The sequence below is a fragment of the Balaenoptera musculus genome, chromosome 5 (assembly GCF_009873245.2).
Source record: "Balaenoptera musculus isolate JJ_BM4_2016_0621 chromosome 5, mBalMus1.pri.v3, whole genome shotgun sequence".
Lineage (NCBI taxonomy): Eukaryota > Metazoa > Chordata > Mammalia > Artiodactyla > Balaenopteridae > Balaenoptera > Balaenoptera musculus.
In genome coordinates this window covers 31,342,625-31,357,301 of record NC_045789.1, presented here as the reverse complement: position 1 = coordinate 31,357,301, position 14,677 = coordinate 31,342,625, and the positions used below count along the sequence as shown (strand labels likewise).

The following is a 14,677-nucleotide window of genomic DNA, read 5'->3' as shown; positions in this document are numbered from 1 at the left end:
ATGTCAGCTTTGGGGGTCAGTTTCTTAAGGGCAATACTCACATTGATTTCAATTCTGAAAAATAAATAAAACCCCAAACAAGCAAACCCTGAGCCTTTCTCAGATATTCTAATGTATCCCTATTCTGTTCTTTTGCTGTCCCTCCCTTCTTTTCTTTCTCTATCCCTTTTTTTCTTCCCTTCATCTATTATATACTGCCAGGTCCACAAGGAAAAGTAGTTGCTGTTAGGGAATTCAGAGTACAGAGAGGTGATAGACCCAGAGAATTAAGTTATGTGGTAACTACAATGATGGAGGAAAGGTACCTAACCATCCTCATGAGTCTGAGAGGAATTATTTGTACAATCATATATATTAACCAATTGCAGAGCTTTATAAGCAAAGCTGTCATATTTCAACATTGGATTTAGCTCCTTATCACTTTTGCCTGAGATAGTTAGCTCACACGTTACCTTTTCAATAATCCCACACCAGCCATAACACACTATTTAAAATTGCAATTTCCACTCCTGCTAGCTCTCCCCAACTTCCTTACTCTGCTTTATTTTCTATCAAAGTATACATTGCCTTCTAACATACTCAATAATTAACTTGTTTACTGTGATTACTGTCTGTCTCTCCCACTAGAACATAAGCTTAATGAGGACAGGGAATTTTCTATGTTTTATTTATCAGTGTATCCTCAATGCTAGAAGAGTATTTTACACTAAATGAATGAATGAATGAATGAGTAAATGAATATATATTTGTTCAATGCAGGGATTAAATTTTTGGATCTTTTCTCTGCCTTCTAATGATTTTTTTCCCTTTCAGGAATTTATAGCTCCTATCTCAGACTTTCTGCTCCTTCCTGGGTATCTTCACTGGGATATCCCATAACCGTCTCTCAAAATTGAAATAATTATGTTTTCCCTTCCCCATGTCTTCTCTCCTATATTCCCTATCTCAGCTAGTAATGACACTATCCACCCTACCACCCAAGACTGCCCAGTCAGCCTATATTTCTCTACCTTGTTTACAAAGATTTTATGAGAATCTTGAAATTTGCCCTCCTGAAATTGAGAAACATCATAAATCATTCCCTGGTATAGTAATATAGTGAAAACAAAACAAAACAGTAATAAAATTAAAACAAAGGAAATGAATTCAGGATGGCATGGCATCCTTTTTGTACACATTCTGGCTCTTGGCACCACTACTACTTTCTTTAGTTCTTCACATACCATCTGATTGATAACTAATACGATCTGATATTAAACAAACACAAGGACACCTGCTTTCGTCAAAGAAGCAAGGAAGCACCCTCGCCCCCCAACTCATTTCTAATAAAAACCTCCCTCTGGGCAAACTTGCAGAAAACCAAACTGACAGTATCTTCTAGCTGTGTTTCCATTGATAGGAACATGAGGGCTTAACTACAAGGAAGTGGTATAAGCTGGCTGAACTTGAAATTGGGACAAAGGTCTCTCTACAACTATTTATCATCTCATTTTAGTGCTAAAATTCCTGCCCAAGGGCACCATGTTGGTTCCCTCTGCTTCTGACCCAAACTCCAAAGGACCATAAAAGGGCAGAAAAGAGGTGCAGACCCTGGTCCAGGAAATCACCACCCATTTCCATGAACCTAAATGACAAGACCTCTGCCCCATACCGCCCCTTTAGCCCCTTTTCCTATGAAAATCTCACCCTTGCCTACACTCAGGGAGAAGGGGCTTTTAGAACAAGACCTCCTCCTTCCCCATTCCTTGGTCAATGAATAATTTTTCTGTCTGCTGCTATAAAAAGTAATTTCGCCTTATTGATGCGAACAGTAACCGGGTAGGGAAAGAAGCAGACATTATTGGTAACAATTCCTGTGTGGAATCAGAAGGAAAACATCTGAGAAACAGCAAGCAGAATAATGAGAGGGAGAACACATAAGTTCTCATCTCTAAATCACAGTAATCCTACCCAGAAAAGTAAAATAAGAATGAATGGATGTCTCAAGCAGAGAAAATCAGATTTTCCATTACTTTTTCATGGAATCACTCATACAGAGGGAGAGTAGGGAGGCAGAAGCATGGGGAGAGGGGGTTACAAAGTCCCATCCCTCTCCAGGTTGTTCCAAAGACTGTCCACATTTCCTGTTTTTCTAGTAGAATTTGGCTTGCTTTCTGACCACCACTCTGAGTGTGCTTGCTTGAGGGTCTCCTCAATTCCTGGAAATGACAGTCCCTAAAACAGTTATGTGGTTGGGAATAAAATATTGAGTATGATATCAGAAATTGTTTTTAGAATCACCTGAACTGTTGTGGGGATTTATTTCATTACCTAAAGCCCGGTTCTAGGGTAAAGTTATCTGTGGACAGGCACCGATCTTCATTGTCTGCTCTTTTGGAGCAGAGATGAGAGAGACGGATGGCAGGGGGTAGAGCCAGCTCTTCTCCATAACTGACCAAAGTTTGGTTTGAGAGCAAAGGGCTACCCCAAGAGGAATAAATGAATGTTTTGGGAGAAAGACTATACAACTCATTATGTTCCCTATTGCATAGATAAGCTCATGAAAAATGGACAACTCTGGTCGCTGTGCCACAGAAACATCAGCTCTCATTACACCTTTGGCATAAACACCCTAGTCATTACAGACATCTTCAGCGGTAATTTTTTTCAGTGCCCTTCAGATAAAAACATGTAGGTACAATAAAAAGGTGGTTTAAATGTTTGTTTCAGAGAGAATTCCCTGGAAGTGCATCATGCTTACCTTGCCCATAATGTCAGAATCAATTAAATTTGAACAAAACCAGTGTTTCCTCTCTGCTTTTGTTTTTGTATTGTCTGAAATGATAATTTTAGTTTAATTCATAACAAATAGAGTTCCTCCAAAAAGCTGATATGTGCAGGAAAGAATAATTGCATTTTTTTGAACTGAATTTGGAACTTAAAAAGCTCTATCTTGTTTTGAGGAAGAACTGTTAGAAACTTGAAACCAAGCAGCAGCAGCAGCAAAAATAAAACCCATCTTTCCAGAGATATGACATGATGGGCTGGGAGAAGGTCTTCCTAGGAAAATCAGGTATGGGGGCAGGGAGAAGAAATCCTCCCAGCCCATTGTAGCATTTGCATTTCTGGATAGGTACTAGTTAGAGCACTTGAGGTTGTAAACTGTTGAAGCCAAGTACCCTCAGAGGCTTTAAATAGAATATCAACCTCACCCTTTAATATGATCTAGTGAAAGAGATTACTATGGAACTGGGAGCTACCCAAAATAGGAGGGGTCTTGGGTTTTTTGGCTCAGGGCAGGCTAGCATTGTGAGGAATGATCAGAACACAAAAAAAGTGTGGAAAGCACAGAAGAAAACACATCTCATTCACATATTTAAACTATTTAAAATTTTTGCCTTAACTAAACTGGTGTCTATCTTCCACTTCAGGAGGATTGCACCTGTTTTTAAAAGTTCCAGGAATTCTGTTTTGATTTTTTTTAAGTGAATAGGTTTTGCTAGCATGAAGTACTAAACCCTTGGGAAGATTTGAAAATGGAGTACTAAATAATATTGAGACAAGATTTTTCATGGAAATGTGTAACATCCCTGTTCTTAAAAATCTCTATCACCCATGCTGAATTTAATGCATTGTTTTTAAACTGAACAGACCTCATATAGGACATTAAAGTAAGCCACAAACTTGTTTCACTTGTTAGCCAAGTTGCTTTCAGATCCAGCATTCAAAGCATGAGGGCATCACGTGTTTCTACTTCAAGGCTGCAAGTACAGGAAACGAAAGCCCTTGACACAGCTTGCTAGCAGAGGGTCCAAATCAGAGTAAATTGTGTAAATTATAACTAAATTACAAAGCATTTGGACAAAGCAGGCATGATAGTCTAATCAGGAAAGCGATGATATTTACTTCTCGATAATGAAAGTTGGAAGAGGAATTGGGGGTAGGGAGGCATCACAAATCTCTTTTAATGTATTTCCGAACTTGGCAACCTGAACTGATTTTGTCACATATTTGCAGCTTAAAAAGTATTTGGCTTTTACAACAGCCAAAATAAGTGTCCTTTAATTACTTTCAACCTATGAACAGATGGGCAAAGAGTGCTTTTATAAATGGAACATACAAAATACTTCAATATCAGCCAAAACTAATTAGTAGCAATATCTGAAACAAACTCTAAAACTGATGTAGTGTTTAATATATATTATCATATAAGCATTAGCAGTTGAAAGGAAATTCCCTGTTCAAATGTTTGCCAAGCTCAGTGTCTAATGTTTAGATATGATTAACTTACTAATTAACTTATTGTATCTTTTCTCACATGCAATCTTGTTTAATGATTCCTTCTCTATCTGAAAACTATTTGATCTGATACCTTGATCATAGCCTAGATTCACAGGTAGGTAACTTGATTCTACCTCTTGATGGGTGGGGCTATAAAATCACATTGCAAAGATAGGGACATAAGGAAGCATTAATTGGCCATCAGTGCAATCAGTTTATCACAGTGAGCTCCTAATACATTTATATTAATAATATTTTAGTTGTTATATATTTAACTTAAGGAGGAGACTTTTGTTTGATTTCTTTTCATGGTTTGGACTTGGATAAATAGGACAGCTTTCAATGTATTGACTATTTCAATATATTCAATAGTAGTGCTGAATTAAGTAAAACTATGGATCATTGTACTGAGTTCAAAGATCATGGGGATAATCAAGGAAAAGGCATGGGCATGAAGTGGCAATGGCACATAACAAGCTTTATCTGGGCATCATATGGACAGCTTTGCATGAGAGGGGAAGTCCCTCACAGCAGAAGACCTTCTAGAGATCATGACATAGAGCCATCACCCAGAAGGGGAAGAGGGTAAGGGAACTCCTGTGGGAGTGGGAGAGTCAGAGGGGGGCTTACGTGTCTACATGATATCACTCACAGCAAGATGAGGGTGTCTCTGGGTCAGAGAGCTCCAGTGGGCAGCAGTGGCTTGTGGTCTTTTATGGCCTCAAGGTTTGTCTTATCTATGGCTAGTAGATGTTGGTTATAGTTTCATGGGACATGCAAAACAGGCACGCTCTTAATGGCTGAAAAATATGCTTGTTTGGGCCATATTTAAAACAATTGGATGTTTAAGAATTTTGAGTTTGGAGCCAGCAGGCTTTTGAGCTAATCCTTGCCTAACGTAAGAAGTAAACAACATAGGGGCCAATATACAAGGGCCATTTTTGACTCATTTATGTAACAACTATGCCACACATACCTTGCTATTTCTAGCATTCCTCCTCTTATATAGTGAAGGAAAAAAATCTTTGGTATGGTCTTTCAGCCATCTGGGACACCCAAAAGATAGGTTAAAAAGACATCACAACAGTTTGTTTTTAAATTTGGGGCTTGAATTTGAATTGGAAAGAATTTTCACAGGAGGCGCAGTATCAGTAAAAGTTATAGGTGCCTTTAGAGTAAAAAAAAGTAACATAGCTACAAGTAACATTAAATATTAGGAATACCAGATTTTGTAAGAAGTAGATCACAAGGAAGAAGAAAAAAAGATTTATAAGCCTAATAGGAGAAATATTTTTGTGATACAGGAACTTTTGTTTCCTAGGGAAACTATAATGAAGGTAGTGAACTATTTTTCCTCTGTCATATTAGGAGCAGACTGTTATTCAAAAATCAGTTTCTCAGTGTAACAGAAAGAAAATCAAATTCTAATTTTACTTTCTTTCTGTATACCACCTATACAACATTTCATAGTTGAGAATTCATTCACAGGCATTTCTCTATTTTAAGATTAAGCTTGCTTATCAAAAGTGACCTAACTTTGTCAAAATTTTGTATATTTCATAGCTTCTTTTCAAACCTATTATTTGTAAATATAATTCACTTTCCATCAAGCCTTCAATAAATTATTCTTCAACTTTAAATTTCCCTTTCTTTTATTTTTAACATTCCAATTGTTTAGAGATGTGCTATTGACGAAAGTCCATATGGCTAGGGCCTAAGATAAAATTCTTTTCTTCTTCAATTGATAAAAAAACAGATAAAACGTATCCATCATTTTGTAAACATGTTTGTGTTTCCGTATAATCCTTTTAATTAATGTAATTCTAATCACTCATATCAACTATAGCTTTTAACCAAAAATAACTAATTTCAATTCTCCTTCTCCCATCCCCCGACCCCCTCCCACACTACATATACTTTTCAGTACATGACTAAGAACTCTGTGCCATTCAAGGCAACTTAGGAGACCAGCAGAGATGCGGTGACCACTGCTGGTACTTTAACAATACGCATTACACGTCACTTTACAGTCAGTCACACATATCCCTTTAAGATTTTTTTACACCTTATTGTTAGAACATGAAACTTTGACTATAAATTTGGCTTATCTAGGTATTTCTAGAAGACTTATTTCTTCTGAGAAAAAGGAGAAAAAGTCATCAACTCAGGGTCCTTTAGATTTCACAGTAGGTCTTGAAACTCTGGCCAAGCCAGAAGTGACCATTTCTATTTCATCCTCATTCCCAGTTTATCGCATACATGGAGGCCTGTTCATAAAAATTGTTATATTAAAGGAGCAAAAATACTCTTAGAAGGCAGAGCTCCCTCTTTTCTAAGCTATTCAAAATCAATCTTAATTTAAACAAACAAAAAGAAGACTTTGCCTTTTCTGGTAGCTTTGTCAATTTGAATATTTCTCTACAGCACATGTTATATTTTTGACTCGTTAATCTACAAAAGTTTTCTCAAGAGAGAGAATAAGAGAAAGAACCAACCAAAGATACAAAAGAGCTACAGTTACAAGAACATCATACAAGGCTAACTTCCTTTCTTTTGCAAAGACAAAAAGGACATTTTTTATTTATATACACAAACACAAAGAAATAACAGCCTCGGTTCTGTATCTTTAACTATAGGTCAAAAGTAAATATGGAGGACAATTTTCTGTGCTTGAGCAAATGTCACTGATCAGTAGTGGCTACTTTTTGTGCCAGGACCATACTGTCTTGATTACTGTAGCTTTGTAGTATAGTCTGAAGTCCAGGAGACTGATTCCTCCAGCTCCATTTTTCTTTCTCAAGATTGCTTTGGCTATTTGGGGTCTTTTGTTAAAAAAATAAAAAATAAAAATAAAAAATCCAACAACAACAACAACAACAACAAAAAAGATGTTTGTATGCTAAAATTTGCAAGGAAACTACACTTTGAACTTTGGAAGACTTTGAAAAAACAGACTACCTATAAAAAATGCAACAGATATATAAAGGAAAAAAACAGACAGAAGATTGCCAAGGTTACAGACAGTCTGTTCATAGTAGAAAGTCTGTAGTTTTCTCACAGGGTCATCATCACTGCAAGGATGGACCATCCATATCAGTGTTGCAGGGCTTGTCATGTTTTCCAGTATGATCCCTCACTTCTGCGATTCTGTAGTCCATGGCCCTAACAATACACTACCCTGCCTCTCAGTTGAGTGCATTTGGAAAATAAAATTACTTTTCAGATGATGTTTGGTAAGTAGAGTATCAGTGCCAAATAATTTTGAAGCGGTCTTTAGTTTAAAATAGCTTCTGGGACAGGAAAGTTATTTTTACTAATGTGCCCTGTCATAGGAAAATATTTTGTTCCTTAGATACCATATTTCTCTTTCGAATAGTTGTGGATAAGCTTTGACAGATTCACTTTGTTTTGGGTTTCCTTTCTTCAGAAGGTTAATTTACACATGTTATATTAATTCTGGCATATTCAACCTTCTTTGGAGAACCCTATTGGAATGTTCAGTTGATATACCTATGAATTTTATGCGCTAATTACAATATATTTCCTATTTCAATATATTCATTATGAAAGTGAATTTAAGACTTTTTAGAAGTTTATTTTTCTTATTAACTATAATAAGAAAGTTCTATATTTTATTTTTAGCCCAAAATCTATTCTAAGTAAAAGTGATAAACTTGACAATAAAGTTAAAAGAATTGGACCACACATAGAAATCTTCCAAGTGTTCCAGGGAAGGAAAAAATTCGCAATTACCAAAAACATAGTTAGAATGGTCATCGTCATGCAGGCACTTGTCAGAGGGTGGCTCGAACGCAGAAGATTCCAAAGAATAATGATGAAGGTAAAGCATATATTGAATATTATAATGTGTTTAAAAAGTCTTTTATTCTTCCAGTTTTATTGAGATATAACTGATATACAGCACTGTACAAGTTTAAAGTATACAGCCTAATGATTTGACTTACATACATCACAAAATGATTACCACAGTAAGTTTAATGACCACTCATCATCTCATATAGATACAAAATTAAGAAATAGAAAACAAATTTCCTTGTGATGAGAACTCTCAGGATTTACTCTCTTAACATCTCTCATATATAACATACAGCTGAGTTCATTATATTCGTCCTGCTGTACATGACATCCCTAGTACTCATTTATCCTATAACTGGAAGTTTGTACCTGTTGACTGCCTTCCTCCAATTTCCCCTTTGCCTCCCCCTCTCCTCTGGTAACCACAAATCTGGTCTCTTTTTCTATGAGTTTGTTTGTTTGTTGTTTTTGAGGTGTAATTGACCTACAACACTATGTTAGTTACTATTTCACAACATAGGAGTTGATACATTTCAAAATGATCACCACAACAAGTCTAGTTATCATTTGTCACCATACAAAGATATTATGTAATTACTGAGTAAATTCCCCATACTGTACATTTCATACCCGTGATTCATATATTTTAGAATTGGAAATTTATACCTCTTAATCTCTTTTACCTGTTTCTCTCCTCCCTCCGACCCCCTCTCCTCTGGCAAAAACCTGTTTGTGTCTATGACTCTGTTTCTGTTTTGTTATGTTTGTTCATTTGTTTTCCTTTTTATATTCCATATATACGTGAAATCATGCAGTATTTGTCTTTCTCTGTCTGACTTATTTCACTTAGCATAATGCCCTCTAGGTCCATACAAATATCCTCTAGGTTGTCACAAATGGCAAGATTTTATTCTTTTTTTTGGCTGAGTATAAGGATATAAATATACACATTTTTAGCTATGTATAAATGTATAAATATATACATTTATATATATTTTCTAAATATATTTAAAATATAAATATATATTTATATATAAAAATACATTTATGTATATACTTTATATATATATATACCACAAATTTTTTAAGCATTCTCCTGCATATTTATTTATTTATTTATTTATATCTTTATTGGATTATAATTGCTTTACAATGTTGTGTTAGTTTCTGCTGTATAACAGTGAATCAGCTATGTGTATATATGTATCCCCATATTCCCTCCCTCTTGAGCCTCCCTCCCACTCTCCCTATCCCACCCCTCTAGGTGGTCACAAAGCACCAAGCTGATCTCCCTGTGCTATGCAGCTGCTTCCCACTAGCTATCTGTTTTACATTTGGTAGTGTGTATATGTCAATGCCACTCTCTCACTTCGTCCCAACTTCCCCTTCTCCCCTCCCCCGTGTCCTCAAGTCCATTCTCTACGTCTGCGTCTTTATTCCTGTCCTGACCCTAGGTTCATCAGAACCATTTTTTTTTTAGATTCCATATATATGTGTTAGCATACAGTATTTGTTTTTCTCTTTCTGCCTTACTTCACTCTGTATGACAGGCTCTAGACCCATCCACCTCACTACAAATAACTCAATTTTGTTTCTTTTTATGGCTGAGTAATATTCCATTGTATATATGTGCCACATCTTTTTTATCCATTCATCTGTCGATGGACACTTAGGTTGCTTCCATGTCCTGGCTATTGTAAATAGTGCTGCAATGAACATTGTGGTACATGACTCTTTTTGAATTATGGTTTTCTCAGGGTATATACCCAGTAGTGGGATTGCTGGGTTATATGGTAGTTCTATTTTTAGTTTTTTAAGAAACCTCCATACTGTTCTCCATAGTGGCTGTATCAATTTACATTTCCACCAACAGTGCAAGAGGGTTCCGTTTTCACCACACCCTCTCCAGCCTTTATTGTTTGTAGATGTTTTGATGATGGCCATTCTGACTGGTGTACCACATCTTCTTTATCCATTCATCCATCAATGGACATTTAGATTCAATTAAGCAGACTTTTGAATAGTCACCTTGTCAATATACCTATGATTTTTCTAAATAAAGTTCTGTCTATATTCTTTGGTTTAAGAAAATGTTATGAATAATCTACTCTTGTGACAGTTTCAGATTGTATCAAGCTGGAGACTGTGAACAAATGCCTAGCTTATCCTTAACCCAACAGTTCTGGGATTACTTTTACTCTAAGGCTGGGACCACCTATTTGCATTGATTTTGTTTCTCCTATGCTATCTGCTTATTCTCTGTTTAAAACAACTTTCCACTTCCCTCACTCCTGAGTACTCTGTCAGTGCATAAACCTTCACCTTAAAAAGAAACTACATAAACATCCACACACCCACCTGAGCAACTTTTATAAACAGCAATTCTGACATTCAGAATAAAGCATAAGGACCTATTTTGGCTGGGCAAATGCAGAAGAACCTGAGTGGATGGATTTTGGCAAAACTTTGAGAGAATCCAAAAATGTTTCACCTTGAGGACTAAAGTTGTGCTACTTATAAAGGAATTTGGAAAACCAACTAGAAATAGAAGAATAGATCAGGAGTGCCCACTTGAATTCCTGGATTTTCTGGGAGGAGCCCCCCAAATGGCCTCTCATTGGGCACCCTGAATGAATTTCTCTGAGAATACAGGCTTGCTGTTAGAAGGTAGTCCATTGCCTATCAACGTGTGTATATTTATACATGCATTAATATGTACATATAACATACATTTGTAGTTCTGATGATTAAATGTGATAATGCGTGTAAAACTCTGACAATAAGTAAGCATTCCATATAGTTAATCTTTCAGTAATTCTGTGAAATCGCTGCTTCACATTTTATATGTGAAGAAACTGATGCTCAGAGAAATTAAGTCATTTGGCCAGAGTTGCCCTAAGTGACAGAGCTAGAATTCAAACCCTTGTCTGACCCCAAAGCCCATGCTCATTCTACATATTATACCATCAACTTAAACTACTTTATAGCTGATTGCTCCCTAATCTAATCTAAGGCCCTATCCCAGACCTATCTCTCTAGCTCTAGATTTAGGCATTTAATTGCCCATTTGCAAGGTCCATAAACTAAATCAAACTCCAAGGAGCCTTCAATGAACTTATTTTCTTACTCCACAAAGCTCTTCCTTTCCTGTACTACCTATTTTGGTGAACTGTCCCACCACCCGTTTTCCAAGCTGTACACCTGGAGTTTTCTTAGTCTGCTTCAACTTTCTCACCCCCATATTCAGTTGATCACCACTTCCTTAACATTTCTTGTGCTACTTTTCCTCTCTGGGCTCTTACCAGAGCTCCTATTCATCACTCCTCACATGGAGAACTGCAGTTGTCTCCTAATTGGCCTCCCTGCCTATAGACCTACTCCCATCTAATCTGTCACATGCAATTGAGGAAATTCCACTCTGATGACCTTATTCCATTTCTTTATAGTCTTTTGATAGCCCCATGTTTCTTATTAGATGAAATACGGACTCTCTAACATAGTACACATGGCCTCCCTGGTCTGGCCGTTTCCCACTGTCCAGCCTCATCACAGGACACTTCTTCACTAATACCCTCTGCTCTAGCAAAGCCCAAATCCTTTAATTCCCTGATTGTTTCCTATTATCTTATGTTTTTAAACTGTTCTCTCAGAGTGGAATACTCTTCCTAATTTTCTGATAAACTCCAACTCATTCTTTAAGATCTTCCTTAAGTGTTCACACCTAGACACCTTCTGTGGTCCATCAAGCAGAGCTGATCTCTCTATTTTTGGTCGTTATTGTGCCCAGTCCTCTACATTTTGACCTTTTGTTTACACCTCTGTCATGGGCACTACAATTTCTGTGACCTGTTTAGGAGTACATACTCTTTACTTTTATATTATATAGCACCACATACTGTTTTGATACATGCATTCTCTCTCATTTTAACTATATTCACTTATTATCTGCTGTTTTTCTTGTTTATTTTCTTGTTTGTATATGTTTATATTGTTTTCTGTCTTGTTTGCTACCGTGTCCAAAGGCTTAGAATAGTGCTTGGCATATGGTAGCTATTCAACAAATGTCTTAGAATGGATGAATTAATTCAACAAAATATAGTTGTAGAAGTTTATCAGGGCGCTCTAATGATTCATATATATACATATATATAAACATATATAAATAAATATATCATACACATGATATTATGTATATGATAATATATTTATATTATAATTTAACTTAATTTTAGCATTTCCTGATGTTGGAGAGAACTGTAGCATCATCCATAACCTCTGGGACAAAATTAGTCTAGAAAATGTAGAGAACAAGAGTGAGCCCAAGATGATAGTGAAAAGGAGAGCTCGGCAAGGAAAATGTTGAATTTCTATGCGGAGGTAGAATTGAGATAAAAAGAATGGGAAGCCTTTTTCAAGGGTCTGAGCAAATATAAACTAGATTGTTGACTTTGATTTGGTTATGAAATTTGTTATGATCATTGATTTTCTTTTTTATTCCACCATTGGTGTGTATGTTGCGTGGCTGCTCTGTTGATACGGTTAATGTTGTTCTGCTTACTGTTGAAATGGTCATGTGGCAGGGCTGTAATGTATGCATAGTCCAGTTCCAGGACTGAGACTTGTGCAGGGTTGCTGTTGGGGGAATTCCTGATAGACTTTCTGGTCTAAAGGCTGCACAGCAAATCACTGGATAATTGTCAGCACTGTGGGAATCCCTCCACTGGGAAACTTCCATAGTCATATTGTTTGGCTGGCACTTCAGAGCTTGTGGCTGTAGACAGTATCTGCTAGAATGTTGCTCTAAAGTACCTCAGGAGACTGTATAGTTTCCACCATTTCCTGTGAAATGCTCTAGTTTGGGTTTATTTAGAAATAATGAAGCAGCATTGAATTATATCAGTCATAAGGAGACCACAGAGATTGCTGCCTTTAACTAGCAGCATTATTTATTTCCACAATATCCTTTTCCTTTTAAAATTTCTATGTTGTTTGTTTGCATGTGTTTTGGTATAAGTTAATATGATCCAGAAAAAAATCCTAAAGACACAAAAACAGTATTTTCCTCAGTGTAATGCCTCTAAGATTTTAACTTAAAGATTTTTCTCTGAATATTTATAATTTACATTTAAAAATTTTAGTCTTAAGTTGATATGTTCAGATGCTGTTTGTCAAAAATACTGAAATTCTAAAACATTTGAATGGCTGGTGGTTGCAATAAAAAAGCGTTCAAAATTGGTTTTGAATAAACACTTGTTGAATAAATAAAATTGGAGAAATCCTGGAAATCTGAATTTTAATATCCCATGCATAGATCAGTGGTCTTTATTCTTTTGGGGGTTACAGAATCCTTTGAAAATTTGATAAAGTATGGATTTCCTCTCATTATCTAAAAAAAACCCCAATAAGAAATAATAAGAAAATTCTGAAGCCCATTCATGGACCTGTGGCACTGGTGACCTTGTACAGAATAGTTTTATTACATAAATGTGTTAACTCTCAGGTACTGGGAGAACTATATTAATGTATTCCAGAACACTTTTTAAAAAATGTGATCATAGTTACTATTTACTAGATCTGATATCTTGCCTGGTGCATAGAGCAGATAGTCCAGACAGAAATGGAGGTAACCAAGTCTTAGGTATTATTAGAGAAAGACCACTGAACCCAAAGGACTGTGTCTGGTGTGGGGGTAGTGTCAACAAATTGAGATCTGGGGGATGAAGGGTAGTTGTGTTTTGTCATGTAGATGGGGAGGTTGAGAGAGTTGTAGGCCCAGGGAATCTCAACAGCCTTAGGTGATACAGAACATTAGGGGGCTGTTTGGGAGGACAGTGGCAGTAGAGGAAGATGAAGGTAGGAGCAGATTAACAATGTTCTTAAAAACCATGCTAAGGACTTTATACTTTATACTTAGTGTATGGGAATGGATGACTTTAAAGCAGGTCAGTGACATGAAGAGATTTTTTATTTTAGAAAAATTACTGACTCTGGACAATGAATTGGGGAAAGAAGGTGGCAGAATTAGAGAAAGAACAACTAGTATTCTTTTTCAGTAATCCAGTGCATGATGGTGGTGGCTTGGGGTAAAGTTGGAGAAATGCACAGTAGGTAGGACATTGGGTTTGATTAGATTTGGAGATAAGGGAACTGGAGGAGTCAGGAATGGATCCTAGGTTTTTGTCTTGGGCAACCTGATGGATGATTGTGAAATATAGAACTTCGGAGGAGTGAGTAGGAGAGGTGGAAGGAAAGGAAAGGAGACAGAGTCCAGTTTTCAACATTGAGTTTGAAGTGCCTGTGGAACATCCTTGAGATGTCTGGGAAGCAGTTGGGTATATGAGTCTAAGCTCAGAAGGAAGATTGGGCCATAGGGAAACATTTGAGGTTCGTCAGTAGTTCTTAAACTTTTTCCACCTTAACACACCTGAAGAAGAATATAAAACCATCCCACCCATAAAAGTGGATCAATTTAGCAATGATTCTCATTTTATCTCTGAGAAAGCTCTTTCCCCAAGTGACTGCATGGCTCTCTTATTTCATTCGTCTTTCTGTTCATTGTTACATTATCAAAAAGCCTGCCCCATACTACCCTATAAAAAAT

General features: G+C 36.5%; 1 protein-coding gene across 1 annotated transcript in view; it reads left to right on the top strand.

Annotated features, from left to right (window-relative positions):
- IQCM (IQ motif containing M) overlaps positions 1–14,677 on the top strand; it is a 371,389-nt gene that overhangs the window by 139,406 nt on the left and 217,306 nt on the right. Inside the window, exon 11 of the mRNA XM_036853473.1 lies at positions 7,903–8,101. Coding sequence (XP_036709368.1) covers positions 7,903–8,101 — 199 coding nt within the window. The remainder of the gene's footprint in view (positions 1–7,902; positions 8,102–14,677) is intronic.